Source organism: Coenobita brevimanus, chromosome 57, assembly GCF_032717465.1.
Source record: "Coenobita brevimanus isolate Jiangsu-jjx chromosome 57, ASM3271746v2, whole genome shotgun sequence".
NCBI lineage: Eukaryota > Metazoa > Arthropoda > Malacostraca > Decapoda > Coenobitidae > Coenobita > Coenobita brevimanus.
This window is the reverse complement of record NC_137010.1, coordinates 12,176,687-12,198,327: the sequence shown is the minus strand read 5'-3', so window position 1 is coordinate 12,198,327 and position 21,641 is coordinate 12,176,687. Positions and strand designations below refer to the sequence as shown.

Genomic DNA, 21,641 nt, shown 5'->3' with positions numbered 1-21,641 from the left:
TTCTCTCTTACGGGAGCAACACCGCGCTCACGGCCATTGTACGTGACGGGGAAGGAGCGGCCATTGTACGCCCTTCAGTTGCTTCCCAAAGGGCAGGCAGGCTTACGGCTACGGCCAAAGTACGTACCAGGGTAGATAGACCCTCGGCTACGGCCTCAGTACGTACTGGAGAGGGCGCGGCCTCTGTGCACCCCTCTCCTGCTTTTCTCTCCTACGGGAGCGACACCGTGTTCACGGCCATTGTACATGACGGGGAAGGAGCGGCCACTGTACGCCCTTCAGTTGCTTCCCTAAGGGTAGACGAGCTCCTGGCTACGGCCAAAGTACGTACCAGGGTAGATAGACCCTCGGCTACGACCTCAGTACGTATTGGAGAGGGCGCGGCCTCTGTGCACCCCTCTCCTGCTTTTCCCTCCTATGGGAGCAACACCGCGTTCACGGCCATTGTATGTGATGGGGAAGGAGCGGCCACTGCACGCCCTTCAGTTGCCTCCCAAAGGGCGGATAGGACCACGGCTACAGCCGCTGTATGTACCAGTGTAGATAGACCCAAGGCTACGGCCTCAGGACGTACTGGAGAGGGTGCGGACTCCGTGTACCCTTCTCCTGCCTTTTCCTCCTTCGGGAGCAGCACCGCCAGCACGGCCACTGTATGTGCGGGGGAAGGAGCGGCCACTGTATGCCCTTCAGCTGCGTGCCCTAGGAGTCACGAAACCGCGCTCACGGCCACTGTACATGACGGGGAAAGCGCGGCCACAGTACGCCCTTCATTCGCGGCTCTGAAGGCCCTCCCGATGCTGGAAGTTCCTTGCGCGGCCGACCCTTTCCCTCTCGGCTGCGTGGGACGCCCTTTGTCACCATCCAGGAGTGTTGCCCTGGAGGTGTTGCCAGAGTGGTGGCAAGGCCCGATCCAGGTCCTACCGCCTACCCCTGGGAGATCCCTGCTCCTGCCGGACACCCGACGGAGATGGTGGCGCAGCTCACCCCTGTCGGCGCCTCCCCCTACAGGCGACCGCAGTCCTAGGACCCCCAGGCCCGACCAGCAGCCTCCAGGTGAAGGCAACCCAGGCTCTCTCTCCCCACGGAGCCAGAGGTGACAGGCCCGCCTCCTACAGCTGTTTGGCCCCAGTTCCGAGGGCCAGCCCTCAGGTCGAGGCCCCCAGACCGGAGGGCCTCCCTGCACACCACCGACAAGGCTCCAGTACGAGGGCCTCCTCCCAGGTCGAGGCCTCCAGACAGACGGGCCTCCCTGTACTCCACCGACGACCAGGACCCGGGCAGTGACTCCCCTGCGGGCAGTATATTGCCCTCTGCAGAAAGGCTCCCCCTAGGGCCTCCCCCTCACGCCCGGACACCAGAGTGAATGATACCCAAGACACACGGGTAAATAGTGACGTTAACGACCCTTGTCTCACGAACAGTCAAGACGGGAAAATAACAGTGAATAGTGACAAAGCGAGGGCCAGAATAATACTAGTGAAAGTTACCACTAACCTATTAAAGCCCGATATCCGGCAGAATAGAAAATAGCCTGAAGTAAATGTGAACCAAGACTAGGGTGCGCGGAAGAATCAAAAGTCTGTGAATAAGTGCCGTCGCGATTGACTCCATCAAGGGTCGCGATCCGCACCCTGTCTAGTTATAGTAGTATTCACCCCACTGACTCTTGCCCTGTTCATCCCAGTGCATCGGACTAAATTTATATAATACTAATTCTGCCTAAAGACGAAATAAGCGTATCGCGATATTATAACTAACAACATAAGTGTACATGCAGAATACTGTCTCAAGTGTAACTGTAGATCTTGGTGTTAAAGGCTTACTCTGTGTCCCTGTCTACTGTATATCCAATACCTCTCTGTGTTATATTGTAACGGTGTAGAAATTAAGCCAATAGATGTGTTAAGATATACTGCCTGGTTTTTATGTCCTGTTCCTTTGTGGGTGCTTTACTTCCGGTCCGGAAAGAGGACCCCGGTCAGTCGCTGGTGTTCTTAGGACGAGAAGTCGGCCTAAGAACACCCAGCATAACAACATTAATGATTAAAACATTACTTCTGCTACCCACAGCGTTGTTTTAGTTAAAATTAAAAAAAAAAAAAAGTTGCAATTTAAAGTTTGACTTTTCATAATACAAGCGGAGTTTCTAGTGGCAGAATAAAACTTTTTTGTGATTGGAGGAGAGAAATGGCTCTTACATGGTCATTATTTCTTTGTTCTTTAAGAGAAATTGGTACGGTACTAGGTCGTGGTTAAAGTAATATTTAGTTCAACCAAAATTAACATGTAGTGTTTAAAAGGAAAATAAAAAGATGGTTATAGGGTAGGGGTGGTGTATGAACCAATCAGCGTGAAGTGTGGTTCTACTCTGAGTGAGGTTTAAACCGGACCTCAGTCGACTCGTGCTGGGTAAACAAAGTTTTTGGAGGGTCGAGTATCTCACAGGTAAATGAGGATTTTTAGCCTTGGGAGGTGATTCTGCACCTGCTGATTCGCATGTTGTTGCTAAGGTCATGCCAGTTAATGGACTGTGTATGTTAGATAAGGAAGAGGGTAGCAGTAATAAATGACGAATGAAACATTTCCTGCCTGTCACCTTGTGGCATAAAGTGTTTATTCACTTTTTAATTTTTTCTGTTGTCAGTATTTGGCTGAAAATTAACACATTTCATTCATATTACAAGGTTTGTTTTGTATAATTTAGGACCGTGTCGATGTAATTTAGCCTTGAGCAATTTCGTAACTGAGCTTAGAAAAAGGAATTGACCCTACGGTAGGTTGGCTAATGCAGAGGTAAATATTTGGATCTACTGTACCACTATTTTCGAAGTTTTTTTTTTTTCTGTTTTTGGCTGTACTTTGCATTGTTTATTTTTAGAGACTTTCAAGAGGAAATGCTGTACTGTAGAAGTGGGTTTTCAAAAAATAATTCGCTGAAAACCAAAGTTACAAGTTACCAGAAATACAATTAAAAAACATCACAAATGAACTTGACCTAAATACATACTTAGTAACCTAACCTAACCTAGTTTAGCCTAACTGGGCAGACAAATTTCAGTATTACTTTACAAGTGGACAATATGCAGTTTAGGAATTTTAGCACCATTAACGTATAGTATAGTCCCTAAGGATCATATTGAACCCTCATAACCCCATCTGGAAATTGATATTTTCAGAGATAATGAATTTAATTTAAAATTCCATAAAAACCTACCTTGGATCTTCACTCGGCCACTCAGGGTTAAAAAATGCACGTGTTTGTACGTGTGTTTCTCTTCCCTTCGACTGCGCATACGTCTTGTAAGTCTGTATCACTCACTCATAGGCCAACTTTAGGTCACGTGATTGTATTCTACCAATGTATTTGAAGTGCGGTCTTTGATTCATTCCAGATGGAAAATTTAAATCCTTCTCGCTATGGCCTCTGAAGAAGAAAGACATGCTGTCTGTCCAGGGTGTGATATTGATTATTTACGAGTGATTAAGCATTTCCACTCGGAATCTGAGGAGGCTATTGAGTTTCTTAGAAGACACGGTGTATTACCTTCAGGAGTTTATTGCCCAGACTGTCAGGAACCATATAAATTTAGAAAAGACAAACATCAGTAGTACTGTGGTCAGTACAAAAAGTACACAAAAACCTAGAAATGGGTACAGTGTAGTTTTTGTGTTTCAGACTACAAGGAACTTCTTTGGACAACACACACCTTTTGGCTTGGCAAATTATATTGTCCATAAACCACTAGATTCAAAGGTTCTAGAACCACGACGTTATTCCCAGACGTTCCTCGTCCTGGACAATTGTATCTCTAGGGTAAGCATTCCCCTAGGATAGGTTGGGTTAGGTTTAGTGTGTTTGGTGAGGTTACGTTAACATATTCCCCTAGGATAGGTTAGGTATGTTGAGTTAGGTTTAGTGTGTTTGGTGAGGTTACGTTAACGTATTCCCCTAGGATAGGTTAGGTATGTTGGGTTAGGTTTAGTGTGTTTGCTGAGGTTATGGTAATGTATTCCCCTAGGATAGGTTAGGGATGTTGGGGTAGGTTTGGTTAGGTTTAGTGTGTTTGGTGAGGTTATGTTACGTACTCCCCTGGGATAGGTTAGGTATGTTGAGTTAGGTTTGGTTAGTTTTATAGTGTTCGGTGAGGTTACGTTAGGTCTGTTTCGTTTGGTTTGGTCTGTTCGGTTATGTTAACGGGTGGTGCAGTATATTTTTCTGGTGGTTTTGATGCGAGTTCAGTTGTTTTTTACATACCCTTCCGGCTTGCACTCCCTCAGTCCCTACCCTCCTCCTCTGTGGTGATACCACTGACTCGTGAATTTTCAAAGTTTTTTGCGATTTATTCACTACTGTTGGTTGTATCAAAATTCCTCGGTAGCCCACAAGAAAGCTCATGAAACTCTGCATCTAGACATACGCTTAACTCTTGGAAGGTGCTGGTAGAATTTTTAAGTACTGTAGGATGGTGGGAAGTTATATGAAGGTAAGTTTTACTCTTGAACACTTTATTCTTGCTTTCTGTATTCATACTTGTCAGTTTTATGTGTTTTTATTAGTTTATCTTATAGTATAAACACCAGCGAAGATGATGGTGTACCATTTATACCAATATAACCAATTTCCGGTGACATATTTGGCCGTGGAATTTTTGTTTGAGCCCTGGGAGCAGTCACTCGTCATAGACAACAGATTTTCAAACAGTCATCATTTTTTGTGTGTGTGTGGATTTTTGTTGTTTAGGCATATTGTTTTCATGATGTTTAGCATTTGTATGGATAATCCTGTGTGTGTTTTGATGTCTCAGCATGGCAGAATGACCAAAAAACTGCCAAAATTAGGAGGGGTACTGTATATACAATACAGTAGTGTATGTCGGGTGTTTTTTTGGTTTTCATTTTTTTTCATGTTTTTTTGGTGTTTAGCATTATCTTGGATAATCCTGAATGTGTTTTGATGTCTAAATATGGCAGATTGACCTGAAAACAGTTCCAAAAGTAGGAGGGGTACTGTATATATGGTAGTGTGTAGGTCGGGTGTGTTTTGGTTTTCAGTGTTTTTTTTTTGTGTGTGTGTGTGTTTACCATTACTTTGGATATTCCTATATGTGTTTTGATGCCCTAATATGGCAGATTGGCCTGATAAAACAGTTCCAAAATTAGGAGAGATACTGTAGTACACACAGTCATGTATCGGTTGGGTGTTCTTTGGTTTTCATTTTTTTTTTTTTTCATGGTTTTTGTGGTGTTACCATTACTTTGGATAGTCCTGGTGTTAGCATGACTTTGGATATTCCTGTGTGTGTTTTGATGTCTAAATATGGCAGATTGACCTGAAAACTGTGCCAGAATCAGGAGCGGTACTGTACCGGTCAGGTGTTTTTTTATTTTTTATTTTTTATTTTTCATGGTTTTCTTGGTGTTTAGCATTGCTTTGGATATTCCTATGTGTGTTTTGATGTCTAAATATGCCTGAATGACCGGGACACACTGCCAAATTAAGCATAGGTATGGTATAAATAGGTTAGATGTAGGCTGGAGGTGGGTATAGGTAGAGTCTGAGTATAGTAAGGGAATAGTGTTCATTATCTGGATGTTGCCACTACCCGGACATGCCTGTGGCTCTGTTATGTCCAGATAAATGAGGGATTACTTTATTTAAAATGTATTGCTAAGGGAAGAGGTACTACAGTGCCTTTAACCAGTATTTTTTTTTTTTTTTTATGTGAGGAAGAAGGAACCAAAGGCCATGAGCCCGCAGTAACAGTTCCCTCCAAGAGAAAAACAAAATACAATAGAGAGCCAAATTCAAGATCCGATCATTTTGAGATGCCTGGACACACTGCGTTTGAAAGACTGGAGATCATAGGCAGCAGGAAATACAGACAGAGGGAGACAGTTCCAGAGTTGACCTGTTGCATAAATGAAAGACTGGGAGTAACGGTTAACTCTTGCATTAGAGAGTTGGACAGAAAAGGGATGAGAGTTTGCTGCCAGACGGGTGCTACGCGCCCGTCGTAGAGGTGGAGGAATGCATGCAGACAGTTCAGAGGAGCAGTGACCATTAAAGTAGCGATAGAAAAGAGATAAAGATGCAACAGTGCGGTGAAGAGACAGAGGTTGAAGGGAGTCAGTAAGAGGAGGAGAGTTAATGAGACGAAAAGCCTTTGACTCCACCCTATTGAGAAGAGCTGTATGTGGGGAGCCTCCCCACACATGAGAGTTGTACTCCACACCTGTATAGAGTCAACAATTGTGCAGGGGCAAAGAAAGAGTGGAGTCGGCTTAGCACGCCCAATCTCTTGGAAGCAGATTTTACAAGAGGTGCAATATGATCTTTCCAAGATAAGTCCCGAATAAATGAAACCCCAAGCATGTTCAAGGATGATGCAGGATTAAGCTGAATATTATTAAACATTAGTGGATATACCTGTGGAAGATTTTGTCGGGTTGATAGGTACAAGAACTGAGTCTTAGATGCATTAAAAACAACCATATTATTTTTACCCCAGTCAGAGATACGAGCCAAGTCAGACATTAGGTGTGCCATAGCCTCATCCCTTGCTTGCTGAAGTAACTGCTGAGTTGGGCGTTGCGGGAACGGAATGGAAGGGTGAAGGGTGGAGTCATCAGCGTATGAGTGGATAGGGTTAGATGTACAGCTTAGAAGATCATTGATGAATAAAAGGAAGAGAGTTGATGATAGGACAGAGTCCTGAGAAACACCACTGTTGACAGATCTAGGAGAAGAACGATGGCTGTCTACAACAGCGGCTATAGAACGACCGGAAAGGAAGCTAGCAATGAAGTCACAGATAGAAAGATAGAAACCGTAGGAGGGCAGTTTGGAAATTAAAGATTTATGCCAGACTCGATCGTTAACTTTTATCATTCTTTTTTCTGTGCCTGCCCTCCTCTCTTCCTATTTCTCCCATCTTTCCTGTCACTTCTTATTCCTTTTCTTTCCTTTACAGGTGGCTTTACATTGAGTGACAAGCCAAATGGTTTCCTGTAAGCCAAGAAACCATTTACAACGCTGGGTGGTAACCATATAACCAAACCATACATGCTCCCTTCGTGTCAACAAGTGGGTTGGTGGAGGGTTGGTGCCCCTCCCTGTAAAACAACTAACTCAGTGTCAAATGGCCACCCTGCGGGATTGTGGTGTCTGGCAATAGATAGATAGATAGATCGAAAGCCTTTGAGATGTCAAGTGCAATGGCAAAGCTTTCGCCAAAGTCCCGAAAGGAGGATGACCAGGAGTCTGAAAGGTAGGTGAGAAGATCGCCAGTGGAGCGTCCCTGACGGAACCCGTACTGATGATCAGAAAGAAGGTTGTGGTAGGAAAGATGCCTTAAAATTTTTCTATTGAGAATTGACTCGAAAACTTTTGAAATACAGGACGTTAAAGCAATTGGACGATAGTTGGAGGGTTGGGAGTGGTCACTCTTCTTTGGGACTGGCTGAATGAGAGCAAACTTCCAGCAAGAAGGAAAGGTACAAGTTGACAGACAAAGGCGAAAGAGTTTGCCTAGGCAGGGTGTAAGCACAGAAGCACAGTTCTTGATAACAACAGGAGGGACCCCATCAGGCCCATATGCCTTGTTAGTACTGAGGCCAGTGATGGCAGAAAATACATCAGCTGAAGAAATTTTAATGTCAGCCATGAGGAAGTCAGAAGGGGGAAGTGATGGAGGAACAGCACCGGAATCGTCTAAGGTGGAATTGGAGGAGAAAGACTGTGCGAAGAGATCTGCTTTATCAGTAGAAGAAATAGCTACAGAACCATCAGAGTAGAAAAGAGGAGGGAAGGATGATGAGGTAAAGTTGTTAGAAAGCTTTTTGGCAAGGTGCCAGAAGGAGCGGGATGAATTTGAGTTGGAGAGTTGAGAGCATGATACCTGTACCTGTACTATTACATAGCATGATACCTGTACTATTACATAGCACACTGTTAGCTTTAGGATTTTTATTTTTTTTTTCTTGTAAACTGATTACAGTCAGTATTTTATTCATGCGTTTTTAGATTTAGTAGGCAAGATGTAGCAATAATTTTCACATTGTCTCATGACAGAATCTTTGTTACTGCCATTGCTGTAGTCAGAATCTTGATTAGGATCGTAAGAATGTAAGAGGATAATTGTAGTAGGCCAGTTGATCCATTCTAGGCAGCTCTTGTGAGAGAATAAGACAAGGCTAGTAAAGAAGGCTAAGAAGCAGTGAAAGTATGGTACAGTACTGAATTAATGCGACAGCCCCTAGGTTTGATTTAATGCATTTAACCCCATCAGTACAGTTTATTTTCATATCTAATGCTAGTGTTGTTTTCATAGATTGTGTGAGATGGAGGTGACTGAGGAGAACCTAGGACGCCTGGTGGAGGTGCTCAACCACACCCTCTCACATGACCCAGCACAGCGACGCTCTGGTTAGTTTTATTTATGTGTCTGTGTGCATGTGCTTGGGTGTGCACATGAGAGAGAGAGAGAATATAGTAATGTTGCAATTTAAGTGATTTTGACTATACACAATTTAAAATACCGTACAAATATTTAATACTTAATTTCAGAGTGTGGTTGCAGGTAAAAAATTCAAATATCATGCCATTAGGCTCGCTTTTCAGCGACAGACCGGCCACCAAACACACCTCCATCTTTCTCGGCCTTCACATGACCGTCCTAACGTTCAACATCTCACTCAAGTCTCAGACCAAAATGAGATATACAGTATTTGATTCATAAAAATGTTTAATGGAACTAAATGTATAACTGTTTTGACAGCATGTGCTGAATGGTTTTTGTACAGGATGAGAGCCGTTTGGTGTGGAGGTTGGCAGGTGCAAGACCAGCCACACGCACGCGTTGTCAGTGTTGCCAGTTTGGCACAAGATCTAGTGCCTTTCATACAAATTTAGTGCAAATAAAACTTGGATTTTACTCAGTATCTTGTGTTCTTTGCAGGCCAGTTTAACTAAAAAATTTGAACAGCCTATCTATAGCTTAGCCTTTTCTTAAAGTTCAGTTTAGCGCATTTTTAGTTGTCTGTTTGGCAAAACTGCACAGTGTCACTGATGCCAGTGTGTGTTGAAACGTTGGGGCAAGTGGACTGCTACACAGACACTAGCAGCATACACTCCTCGATTCTAGTCTTTTTGGTACTTTTTGAAGGTACATTTAAATACTATATTGCTTTTGAGCTTGGGTTTATTGTTACCCAACATTTGAAAATAATATTGATTGGTGATATTTAATATATTGGTGAGAAATGAGGTAATACAGTACCCGGTACTGTACAAAGATGATGGAAGGATGAATTTCAGTGGTTAATGGACTTGTAAGGAGCCAAATGAACTTCAGCTCCTTCATTTAAAAGGGTGGAGGGGTTTTATGAATTAAATGTGTTCTACTGTTTTATTAATGTATTTTTTAAAGTTTAGGGTTGATTTAGGAGGTGTTAATTGGAGTATTTTGGCTATATGTGACTCTTGACTTTATGTAAGGCCTTGGGAACATAACCCATGTGTAAGTCGTGACACCATTGATTTCAATTTGGTGTTGGGTTATTCATTTAAAAAAAGCAGGTACTGTGTGGATAGGTGGAGCATGACCATATCTTAACCCTCCAGAGGCTTTATTTCTTTGTAAGGGAGATTTGTCCACCATTTGTTCACTTCAAATGGGTTAAGGTGATGCATATTGTGATCATGTATTGAGTGAACACTGTAGTGTGAGTAAAGTTCCTTGAAAGAGTTTTTGGTACAGTTATTCCAGATGAAAGATCAGATATTGTTTTACGTTATAAATTTTAAATAGGGTGACTAGTTGTTTTGGAGAGCCTCAGAAGGACCAATACCTGCCCAGGGCTCCAACCAAATGGGCAGATTCGCACGGCCATGTAGAATGTGAGAGGTGTGAATGAGGAGAGCAAGAGTTTGGAAGTAGTGAATGTGTTCAAGAGTGTGAGATATGTTGTGATGGCATTGTGTGAAACAAAGATGAAAGGGTGTGAAGTGGAGGAGTGGGAGGGTGTGAAATGTGTAAGATTGGTCATGAATGGACGGGGAAAGTGCAAGGAAGGAGTTGCTTTGTTGATGAATGAGGTGTGGCAGAGTGGAGTGATACATTACAAATGTGTCAGCTCGAAGTGTATGTATGTCATGTTCAAGTTTGAGAAGGTGAAAGTGGCGGAAATTGTAACGTATGCACCGTGTGAGGACAAGTGGGAAAGAGAAAGACAGGTTTTGGGTTGAGCTGGATGAAACAGTGGGAGAAATATGAGCTGGATGAAGCAGCGGAAGAAATGCCCAGGAGCTATTAAGTGATCATAATGGGCGATATAGATGGAAGAGTAGACACTGGTCTTGAGGATAACATAATAGGTTTTAATGGAATACCAGGAGAAAAAGGTAATGGGATGCAACTGAAGGATATGTGTCAGGAAAGGAGGTTGTGCATTTGTAACTCATATTTCAAACACAAAGATGCACATATCTATACATGGTATAGAGGGAATGGGGATCATGCTGAAAGGAGCCTGATTGATTACATGCTCGAAGAGAGATCGATGCTGGGAGTGGTTGCTGATATGAGGGCCATGAGAGGACGATGTGGAGGTCTGCCAGATTATATAATAGTGGTATGCAAGATCAATCTGAGAGGAGTGGGGTGGACCAGGAGAGAGAGGAGCAGTCAGGGAGAAAGACTGAAAGTCGAGAAGCTGAGGATCAAAGAAATGGCAGATGAATATAGGACCAAAGTAGGGGAAGAATTAGAATCAGTGAATTGAAATGAAATGGATCTTGACAGCCTCTGGAATACGTATAGGGATTGCTTAGTTGGAAATGCTAAAGCAGTGTGTGGTGTGGCAAGAGTAACAACAAAGAAGAAAAGTACGGCATGGTGGGATGAAGAGGTTAAGAGGGCTGTGGAGGAAAAGAGGAAGAAGTGGCTAGAGTGGTTACAGGACAGGGGTTCAATTGAAATAAGAACTGAATATATTGAGAGCAAGAAGCACATATAGAGACTAGTGAAGAGGAAAAAGAAGGCAGTAAATGATGATCTAGGAAGAAAAGTGAATGCACATTACTCTGAATATAGGAAGTTATTCTGGAAAGAGGTGCAGAAATGTAGATGTGAAAGTGGAAAGAAATGTGAAGGTGTGAAGGATGTAGATGGTAAATTATTAACCCATTGGGATGAAGTAAGGATCAGATGGAAAGAATACTTTGAAAGCCTGATGAATGGGAATTGAGACAGCAGAGCAGCAAACATGATTGGTTTTGGGGGTGTGCAGAGAAGGAATGCAGTGCCAGGAAATGTGTCACTTGCACAGGTGAAGAACACTGTGAAGCGGCTGAAAAATGGGAAAGCAGCTGGGGTTGATGAGGTGTATGCAGAGATGATTAAGTGCAGTGGACGGAGCAGAATGAAGTGCTTGTTGGAGATATGTAAGAAGGCATGGATGAGTGACACTGTGCCAGCAGAGTGGAAAAAGGCTGTAATTGTACCCCTGTACAAAAGTAAAGGTGGGCAAAGTGAGTGCAGGAATTATCATGGCATAAGTTTATTGAGTGTGGTAGGGAAGGTATTTGCAAGAACAGAGAAAGTAAGAAAGGTATCAGAAGTCCTAGTGAGTGACGAACAGGGTGGCTTTAGGAGTGGCAGAAGATGTGTGGATCAAATATTTGCAGTGAGACAGATAGTGGAGAAGGCTTGTGAGAAGGACCATAAGGTGTTTATGACATCCATGGATCTGGCAAAAGCATAGGACAAAGTAGACAGAGAAGGATTGTGGAAGGTTTTGCACCTGTACAATGTAGATGGTAAGCTGCTAGGTGCTGTCAAGAGTTTTTATGATGATAGTGAAGCATGTGTAAGGGTAAATGGACATCTAAGTGAATGGTTCACAGTTGGTGTGGGCGTGTGACAAGGTTGAGTGATCCCCCCATGGTTGTTCAGTATATGTGTGGATAGGGTGATGAGAGAAGTAAAAACATGAGTAATGGAGAGGGCGATGACATTGGTAATGAATGATGATGGATGGAATATCTCAAATTTGTTGAATACTAATGATGCAGTTCATTCATTCATTCATTCATCATCCAATCCTACATTGCCCCATGAGGAGCATAGGAGCAGTACTACTCGCAAATACCGGACAAGAACTTGGTAGACTAGTGCAGAGTTTTGCCTAGCCCAGTAGGGGACATCTGGGTGAGTCGCCAGCTCGCTGGTGCCACCCGCCACTCCAGCACTGTAGCCATATGTCCAATAAATATTGTATATATGATAAATACACCTTCGATGTGATGTACAATGCCATTTTTAATTTTCGTACATTTTGTATGATAATTTTACGATTGCGGACACACCTTAACTTACGAGCATCCAAGATCCGAACATTTCAAAGATGCGAACACAGAAAAAGTAACGAACATTTCACAGGTACAAATGTAACCATGAAAAACTAATATAGCTTGTAGCGGCCTGTTGTGACTGCTTTTGAATGTGGCGGATGACAGTACATTAGTTGCGAGGCGGGTTGCTAGGCGGCTAACCTGCCATCTATTGTTTTTGTTTTGTTCACCTGGAGGAGAGAGGATTGCTGCTCATTATGCTTTTAGTACTTTCACTCCATTTAATAAGGCTGAGAATGCAAGTGTGTTGATAGTGGTGCTTCTGGCTCATCTAGGAAGTGACCTGCCATCTCTATGGAACAAACACTCGAAATAATAAAGCATGTTCAGACTGCTTCTCCTGAAAATCCTGACTCGCCCACTGCTTTCTCCTCACCTGCATCTTCCAACTAACTCCACTCCTCCACCTGCTTCCTCTCACTTTCTGCAAGTCCTGCTATGCCTGCCCTCAGGTGAGCTGCAGTAATGTTTATAAAATAAGGTAACTCTGTTATCGCTTATGTCCGATGTATATTTACATCTAACGAAACAAAATGAAATGCTTGCCATATCCACATCTTCGCAGGTGGTAAATGTTCCGTCATCTTTCGTCAGTTGTAAATAGGCATCGGACAATAGCAGGAACAGAGTTATGTCTTATACCGTATGTTTTTCTTGTGTATTTCTTGTGTTAATTTATGCATTTATATTTCACAGTACAATATAAACCCTACCAACAGATCAGTGAACAGTACAGTGTTTTTTGTGTTGTACGTGTAGTACTGTAAGGGAATTTCATTTTGTGAACAAAATCAACTTGTGAATGGCCTCTTGGAACCAATTATGTTCGTAAATTGAGGTATGCCTGTACCTCAAAAAGCAATAGAGAGGGGGAGAGAGAGAGAGAGAGAAAGAATGGCTGAAGATCATATTTATCTCTTTTTGATACTGGCTTCATACCAAGCTCTCAGGAGAGGAACAAAAATGGGTATAAGCCTAGAGTGGGCAACGTTTGTACTCTGATTAAATAATAAATCATAACATCGTCATAGCAAGTTGTATTCTGCTTTACATTGGAGGTTTCCTCACTACATTATCTTAATGATATACTGTATGTGCTTTGTGGGGGGAGGGTAAGAAATAAGAATCTAAAGATAAAAGCCAGCAAAGATGTTTTTTCCCCCAATAAATAAAATTATTAAGCCTAATTCAAGATCAGTTTATTTTCCAGATTCTTTAGACATGATAATGTATGCTACTGATGTAAACTGCATTGATACTAGAAAGACATATTTAGCATACAAGCCAATGACAAGATGGAAAGTGCAGAGATGTGCTACAAAGCCTCCTAGTCCACCATAAATCAAAATTTCAAATTTGTCAGACTCAGCATTGCCAGCGCCAGTATTTCATTCTCAACAAAAATCATTAGGTAGATAAATAACAGATTAAACAAGAAACATACGAAATGAAACTGAACACAGTTTTACCATTTTTCTTACCAGACAACCATCTTTCCCCATGCAGTATCAATATAGAAAGATAGATAGATACTGTAGAATGTGGATAGATATACAGTACTGTATGTTGGAGTTGTCTCAGTTGTTGGAGGAGTCTGATTGTGGCTAAGGAGTGAGGACTGAGGAAGTTAGAGCTGAGGAGTAGAGGTGGACTGGTGTGTTAATTTGTCACATGTTAGCTGTGAAGTGTAATAATTTAATTCATTTATCTACAGTAGTGCAGGATTTACCCTTGTCTTGTAGTAAAAGCAGGCTAGTATACAAATAATAATAATTTACATATATATTTTAGTTTTACTGTAACTATAATTTTATATATCCCATACTTCATAAAGTCACCTGTTGTTAGTCAGAATAAAGATATAATTGTAGTGGATGAATAATTAGAGAAAATTTTTTAACTGCTTGATTATGAAGAATATCATTCCAAACTTAATATAATCCTCTAGTGGTATCCAGAATAAAATGAAGCTTATGCTGTGGTACTGAAAGGGATAAAAATTGATTGCACATGTGGAACTGCAAATTTCAAAAATTTTTTGGATTTGTAGTTGCGGAAGGAAATTTTTCAAATTTGTGGATTTGCGTTGCAGAATTGAATTTTCGTTTGCTGTGTCCACTGTAGTGTGTGTGACCTTGGGTAAGGGATCAAATAGGGAAGCTGACAGAGATCGGGCAGCATGGAGGGTCACCATTAGGTTACCAAAGCTGATGCATGAAAGTATGTTGGAGCCTTTATAATCAAGTTGAAAAGGAAACAATAGGATTGTAAAGTAACTACAGTAATCCCTCCACTATCCGATGTAATAGAGCCAAAGGCATGTCCGGAAAGTGGTCCCATCTGGAAAGTGGACCCCTGGCTCCTGGACAGGCACTTAAGGACCCTAACCCAGCCTAACTTTGAAAGCCACCTAATTAACTCCCTACCGGACATGCATAGCACCTATTTAAACCAATTTAAGACCTTGTTCACACCAATAATGGACATAAAGCATGAAATAAATGAAAAAGAACCAAAGAATGAGGAATTAGAAGTGACTGTACCTCAGCCAGGGTACTTACAGCACATCTGTGGCTGTCTTCTTTAAGGCTGTGGCAGTGGTGAAAATGCTCTTGAACCACGTGCAGTAATCCTGTGTTGTGCTGCACTTACACTAATTCTTTGCACTGTGAGTTATACTTGTTTAACACTTTACATTGTTAATTGCACCACACCAGTTTCAACCACCAGTTTGCAATCCAAAGTTAATCGTTTGCACTCTGAATTCTAATTTCTTAACACTGCACATCACCGTATATTCCCGTGTGGTCTAGTGGCGAGGTATTGCAGTTTATTCACTGTTTATTCACAAAAAACGAGCACTTGTGGCTTCCGTTGCGATAAGCATCGACTCACGATCGAAGTCAGGGAGTAACTGTTGGTGGTGACGGGGAAGCTGAGTTGCCAGATCGCAACGGCCACATTACCAAACTCCTCAGTATTTTCATCACCAAATTTAACTTTTCATTACCAAATTCGTAAAGCTAGCATTTATTCTTCACTAATGATATATACAAATGGAAATACATGTAATCACTCTCCTTATAATTAACAGCATGTTGATTATTTTCACGTTATGTAGGCTAGCAGATTAATCAGAGAGAGCAAACGATCCACCATCTCCATCCTGTGAATCCTCATACATGTGAAAAATCCATTTGGTAATGCATTATTCTGATTCATTACCAAACGAATTTTTCGTTATCAAATTGACCCACATTTGGTAATGAAAAATACCAAATGGCAACCCTGACAGGGGAGGGGGGAGAAGGGAGGAAGGAAGGGGTGAAGGGGCCATAGTGTAAGCAGCTATTCGGCGCTGCGCGGCAGTTTTAAATTATGGGTGGGAAAAAATTCGGATTTTGGGGGGATTTTTTCTTTTTTTTGGCCAATTTTGAGTTCCGAAGGTCCAGGCCCACAATGTCCGGTAAGTGGGGTGTCTGGAAAGTGGGCGTCTGGATAGTAAGGGGATTACAGTATTGACCACAGCTGTACGAGTTCCATCTCTTCCGTGGTATTACAGTATGCCGTATACGACATCACCTCTGCTGCGAATTAAAATGTATTAAATGACTTCTCAGCACTGCACAGAATGCAACAACTTTCCATCCCAACTCACCAGCATATTTCATCACATGTACAAACACATTTTCGCCACAGCCATCCAAAACATCTTGCCGAAGAGTATTCTTCATAATCCCCAGTCAGACATTTGTTCAGTTGAATTTCCCCTTTCCAAAGTGGCCCTGAGTGCACCTAGCCTGACTATGATGTTGCCTGTTACCCATCCTTGTTTCAGTATCATCGCAGAAGAGAACTCCCCCAAAAACCACTGTGCCTTCATTGTAATGGTGTGCCCTAATACCATGATATACATACCCACCACATGCACCTTGCTTTCACAACAGACAATTATTTAGCATAACTTTAACAAAAGATCACCGGGAGTGTCCTCCTGAAGTGACTGGTTTTATGTATGCAGTTCACGGGGGTTATGTGCACTTGAACTTGGGACCATAAAAAAAAATAATTATTGAAAAAAAAGGAAAAGGAAGGCTTAATGGAGGCTGTTTCTGATGTCTTCCTAATGAGAGGTTTGTCGATACATGACTAAAGGAGTGAAAATTATATGAAGGATATCATATTTAAGGGGTGTAATGGAGATTGTTGTAGCTTTCACCATGAGAGGTACTCCCCTGCTGCAAATAACATTTGAGATACAGTATTGTTTTCAGGGGGTTAGTGGAAATTAGGCTACTTCTAGTTCACACTCTTTGACATTCTTTCATCTGAATATGGTATGAATAATACACATTTCATTTGCAGTTTCAGTAGTAAAAAGATAAATTTGTGGATGGTGATTACCAGGTATGATCCCCCCCCCCCCAAGAGAGTATGAGCCTGTGGGCTGTGGTTAGGCTACACTCAACATTCAGGGTAAGGATGACTATAGTGTTCCTCCTCGTAACATAGGGTTTGGGTGGAGTCACCCCCTCCCTACACTATTGCCATGTTTCCTAACCCTACGATGTATAACGCCTGTGGTTTGTGTAGTAGGAATGATACATAAACATAACTCATACTAATATAACTGTAATGAAAGTGCTGACATGTATCAAGGAAGAATAAAACTATTCTGCATACTATATTATACGATAATAGAGAAACGTGGCATAAAAATTTGGCAGTGTTGCTCTAAAAATATTCTAATTATTATTTACTTCCCCAACACTTCTAACATTGCTAATTAATTTAGCAAGTATAATTGCAAGAAAATTTGAAGGGATAAAAGTGGGAAGAGCGATCCTTTCATAATTAAAATAAATATATCAAACAGCTCTGGGGTGGCAGCACTCACGCGACACGTGTTTGTGTGTACGCTGTGGGAGGTCACCAACCCCTACAGGATTTAGGCCTATTGGGGAAACCTCTATAAAAAACGCGCCGTGACTTTTACCTCAAGGGTGGTGCGGAAATAAAGTCAAAATTATAATCCATACATAAAAATGGAAGTAAAAAACCATGGATGACACATAACAAAATCTAGCGAGAGAGAGAGAGAGAGAGAGAGAAATAATAATAATAATAATAAAACTTTATTTCCACTAAACAGTGGGTATTCTTATACATTATACAGTAGTACAGCATACAGTATGAAAGTTCTATACACAATATAATACAAGTTGATACATATGGTGGAGAATAGTGACAGAGAGGTAAATGGTTTAAAAGGTGTGGGGACACTTAGGTTAAAAATAGATCAATTAAGGGATTTAGGAACGAAGGCAGTGGGAAGGATTAAGACAGATGGGATTGTAAGATTAGGGAGTTTGAGCAATAGGGTAGAATGTATGCTCTCAATAAAAGTATAGCAATTATCAACGGCTAATTATTATACAGGTGTTGATGGTGGGGGTCTATATTTATAGGAGGTGTTGGTGGTGGAGGTATAGCGGGTGTTGTTGATGGGGGTGTTGTTGGGGGTAGGGGTATAGGGGGTGTTGGTGGCAGGGGTATAGGGGGTATTAGAAAAACGGAGATCACAAGAGGGAAACAGTGTCAAGGTCATCGCTGATGGAGAGGTCAGCTCGGAAACGTGGCAACAGTGCAGGGAGGGGGTGACTCCACCAAAACCCTACGTTTCGATCTGTCAGACTATAGCCTCATTTGTCCCTGAAGGGCATTATGTGTCCGTAAATTCCAACCACCCTCAAGTTATAAACCCTTACAGGCTTATTCCATTTGGAGCACCTTAACCTACAAAAGCACCAGGCATCATTTGGTGAAATGGTCACCACCCCATTGTAGGAAATGGTTTCTTGGTTTACAGAAAGCCATTTTGTTTGTCCTCCAGTGTAGAGTAACCTGATGACATCACTAATTCAAGCGAGTGGATGGTGGGTACTAATTCCTATCAGCTTGCTTTATATGGATATCATATACCATACAGTATCTTCAATGGTTTTGTAGAGACTGTTTGAAACCCTCTCACTATGAAAGACTATCTTGATTTGAACAAAATGCGTGACATCAGTGTATTTATGAGGATTAACATAATATTTGTCACATTTTCAGCGGAGCAATTTCTGAGTCAGGTGGAAGGTAATGAGAACTACCCAGTGTTACTGTTGACACTGCTAACGAGGGATGATGCCCAGGTGCCCAGGAACATCAAACTCTCAGCCTCCATAAACCTCAAGAACCTCATCAAGAGAAATTGGGTTGTGGTGGGTATTTGCTGTGATTTTTCTTTGCATTTCTTTGTCTGGCATGTCTGTGCCTAATAATGATATGTGAGTGGGAGACTTTAGCATGGTATGATGGTGTGACTGAAAAGATGAATGTGGGCAGTGGAAATTGGACTTTCTTGGAATACAGTAGTGTGTCTACAGAACATGAGGTACTGGTATGTCATGTGAGACCTTGTGCTAAATAAAGTTTTTGTTAAACAGTGACAAATTTACATGTAAAATAGATGGTTAGGTTCTTGAGACCCCATCGTTTCCCAAAGAATACTTGTAAAGATCCCAAGAAATATCATTGCAGTTGCATCCACGTCCACAAACTACAAACTCTGACTATAGTCGCGGCGCGCGACTCTGAGGTTGTTATTATCGTTCCCTGGCAATCTATCATTTAAAAGTGCGTCTGATGTCGTGTATAAAATTAGACGCAAGTGATTCATGTATAATACTTTCGTGTATAATAGTATTCGTGCATAATAATATAATTCGTGTACGAAATTATAAGAAATCAGACACACTTTTGAATAGTAGGTTGCAAGGGTACGATAATGACAACCTCAGATTTGTTCGCTGCGACCACAGTGACTGAACAATTTTTATGGGGGCACTCACCATCCACTCACTCGATGTAGTGCTGCTGTGGGTGTCTGCCCTTTCCTCTCTTCCTTCCTTCCTCTTCTGTCTTTATTTTCTTGATTCTTTCCTCTTCCTTCTGCCTGTAGGTGACTTTACACACTTCTGTCTTGCGTTCCTTCAGTCTTTCCTCTTCTTCTGCCTATGGGTAACTCTACACTGAGTGACAAGCCAAATGGTTTCCTGTACAAGAGGAAACCATTTACTACACTAGGTAGTAACCATATAACCAAATTATGGCACCTGGTGGTTTAGCGAGTAATTTCAACTATCTAATCGGATTGGGCCAGTGCAGGTTTATATCCAAGGGGTGATTGGGGTTTATTGCTCATGTAATGCCTTTCAGGGATGAGAGGCTGGTCACTCTCATCTGTAATGTCAGGACCAACTTGCCTAGCCCCGGTCTCTTACGCTTCTCATGGGACAACAAATGATTGGATGGTGAATGGATGGATGAACATGAGTGCAATAATCCTGAATAATAAACAAGTCAACTACTTTCTTACATCAGCACATAAATTCATCGTGTAATGTAGGCTGCTGTAAGAGCCAAATTTTTCTAATCCTGAGTTTGTCAGATCACAACAAAAGTCATTGACAAAACCCTCTTCACACTCATTGCACTAAGCATGAAAACATAAATTTTACTGCTCGCATATCTTTAACCTCTTTGGAGTTTTTATGATTTTTGAACAGGTAACCTATCTGCATTGTAAATATGGCAAAATCCTTTTTTCTGACTGTGCAAATGCCAACAATCCTTTCATTTGTACAGTATTAAGCTTCCACATCATGTACTACTTCAACGAGTATTTTTACTTCTTGGGAGTAAATGTTCTCAAGGACGAGGACGAGTGCAGGGAGGGACGGGACACGTGAGGCCAGCGGACTGTGGAAAATCTTCGTCACTATAACCTCAAGTGAGCCATCTACAACTGGGCCATTGCATGGAGAGAAGTCCTTGTCAAGACTGGGAAGTGGTTGGTCTTGTCTGCTTCTCGGAGCAAATGTGGTGCACTACTTTTTAGGCTTTGACGTGGATGACTTCCATGCACGTCTTCGTGCGGCTGGCGATGAGGTGGATGTGGATGAAGTGCTAGAGTGGTTGGATGACGACAAGGGCGGTCCTGGGTATCAGATCATGTCTGATATCGAGATCGCATCTTTTGTTGCAGGTACAAATACCCAGCTGGAAGATTCCAACGATGATGATGCGGACTCCTCTCAGTGCACCACTGCTCCAGCCATCCCCAAGCTGAGCGCACTCCAGGAGCACATTGAGTTCGTTCTTGACTACCTTGAACACCCGGACTGCGACAGGGAGATGGGGCCCCAGGGACTTGTGGAGGAAGTGCGCACTTTTAGGTAGTGCATAATCAGTTGCCAAACTCGCCATTCCCTATGTCAGTCAACCATTGACACCATTTTCAGGCCTGTGACCCCCGCCGTGCCCAGCCCTGGCTCCACACCAATGCCTTACCAAGACCTGCCTGCTACCTCCAAGCCACAGCCCAGCACGTTGCCCACGGTGGAGTCTCCACTGGACGAGAGTTTGTGGCTATCTTTCTGCAGTGGGTAGTCCATCACCATGTCACAACGACACGCCGCTGAGCCACCTATAACACCTACTCTCTGGCTCTAACAATGAATAAACAGCAATAACTCGCCACTAGACTACATGGGAATTTAGTGTTGTGCATTGTTAAGAACAAAATATGCAGTGTTAAGAAATTAGAATTCAGAGTGCAAAGGATTAAGTGCAGAGTGCAACATTGGCATGTTTCAGGTGCAGTGCAAGTAAGAACAGAATGTGCAGTGTTAAGAAAGTAGAATTCAGAGTGCAAAGGATTAAGTACAGTGCAACACTGGATTACAGTACGTGCTTCAAGTGCACCTTCACCACTGTCAGAGCCATAGAGGAGGCGGGTTAATCTTTGCGACGGCCATGGACGTGTCGTAAGTACCCAGTACACTGCTAAATATTTTCCATACTCAGTTCTGATTTCTCATTCTTTGGTTCCTTTTCATTTATTTCATGGTTTCTGTCCCTTATTTGTATGCATATGGTCTTAAATTGGGGCTGTGCATATCCAGTAGGGAGTTCCAGTATTTAGGTGGATTTCAAAGTCAGGTCGGGTTTGGGTCTATAAGTACCTGTCCAGGGGCTTTTTTCCCAAGTCCCGAACATGCCTTTGGCTCTGTTATGTCGGATCATGGAGGGATTACTGTAGTATCTTTAGCGACTAGATTAGGATAACTGCATTGTCAGCAAAGTCAGAGGCAATAACCCTGAATTTGCCAGTTGATAGCTA

The 21,641-nt window shown here is 42.3% G+C and overlaps 1 protein-coding gene across 1 annotated transcript in view; it reads left to right on the top strand.

Moving 5' to 3' along the window:
* Positions 1–2,415: 2,415 nt before the first annotated feature.
* Positions 2,416–21,641, top strand: part of Cse1 (chromosome segregation 1) — a 125,360-nt gene continuing 106,134 nt past the window's right edge. Inside the window, exons 1-3 of the mRNA XM_080274211.1 lie at positions 2,416–2,445; positions 8,331–8,425; positions 18,527–18,678. Coding sequence (XP_080130337.1) covers positions 8,341–8,425; positions 18,527–18,678 — 237 coding nt within the window. The 5' untranslated portion in view covers positions 2,416–2,445; positions 8,331–8,340. The remainder of the gene's footprint in view (positions 2,446–8,330; positions 8,426–18,526; positions 18,679–21,641) is intronic.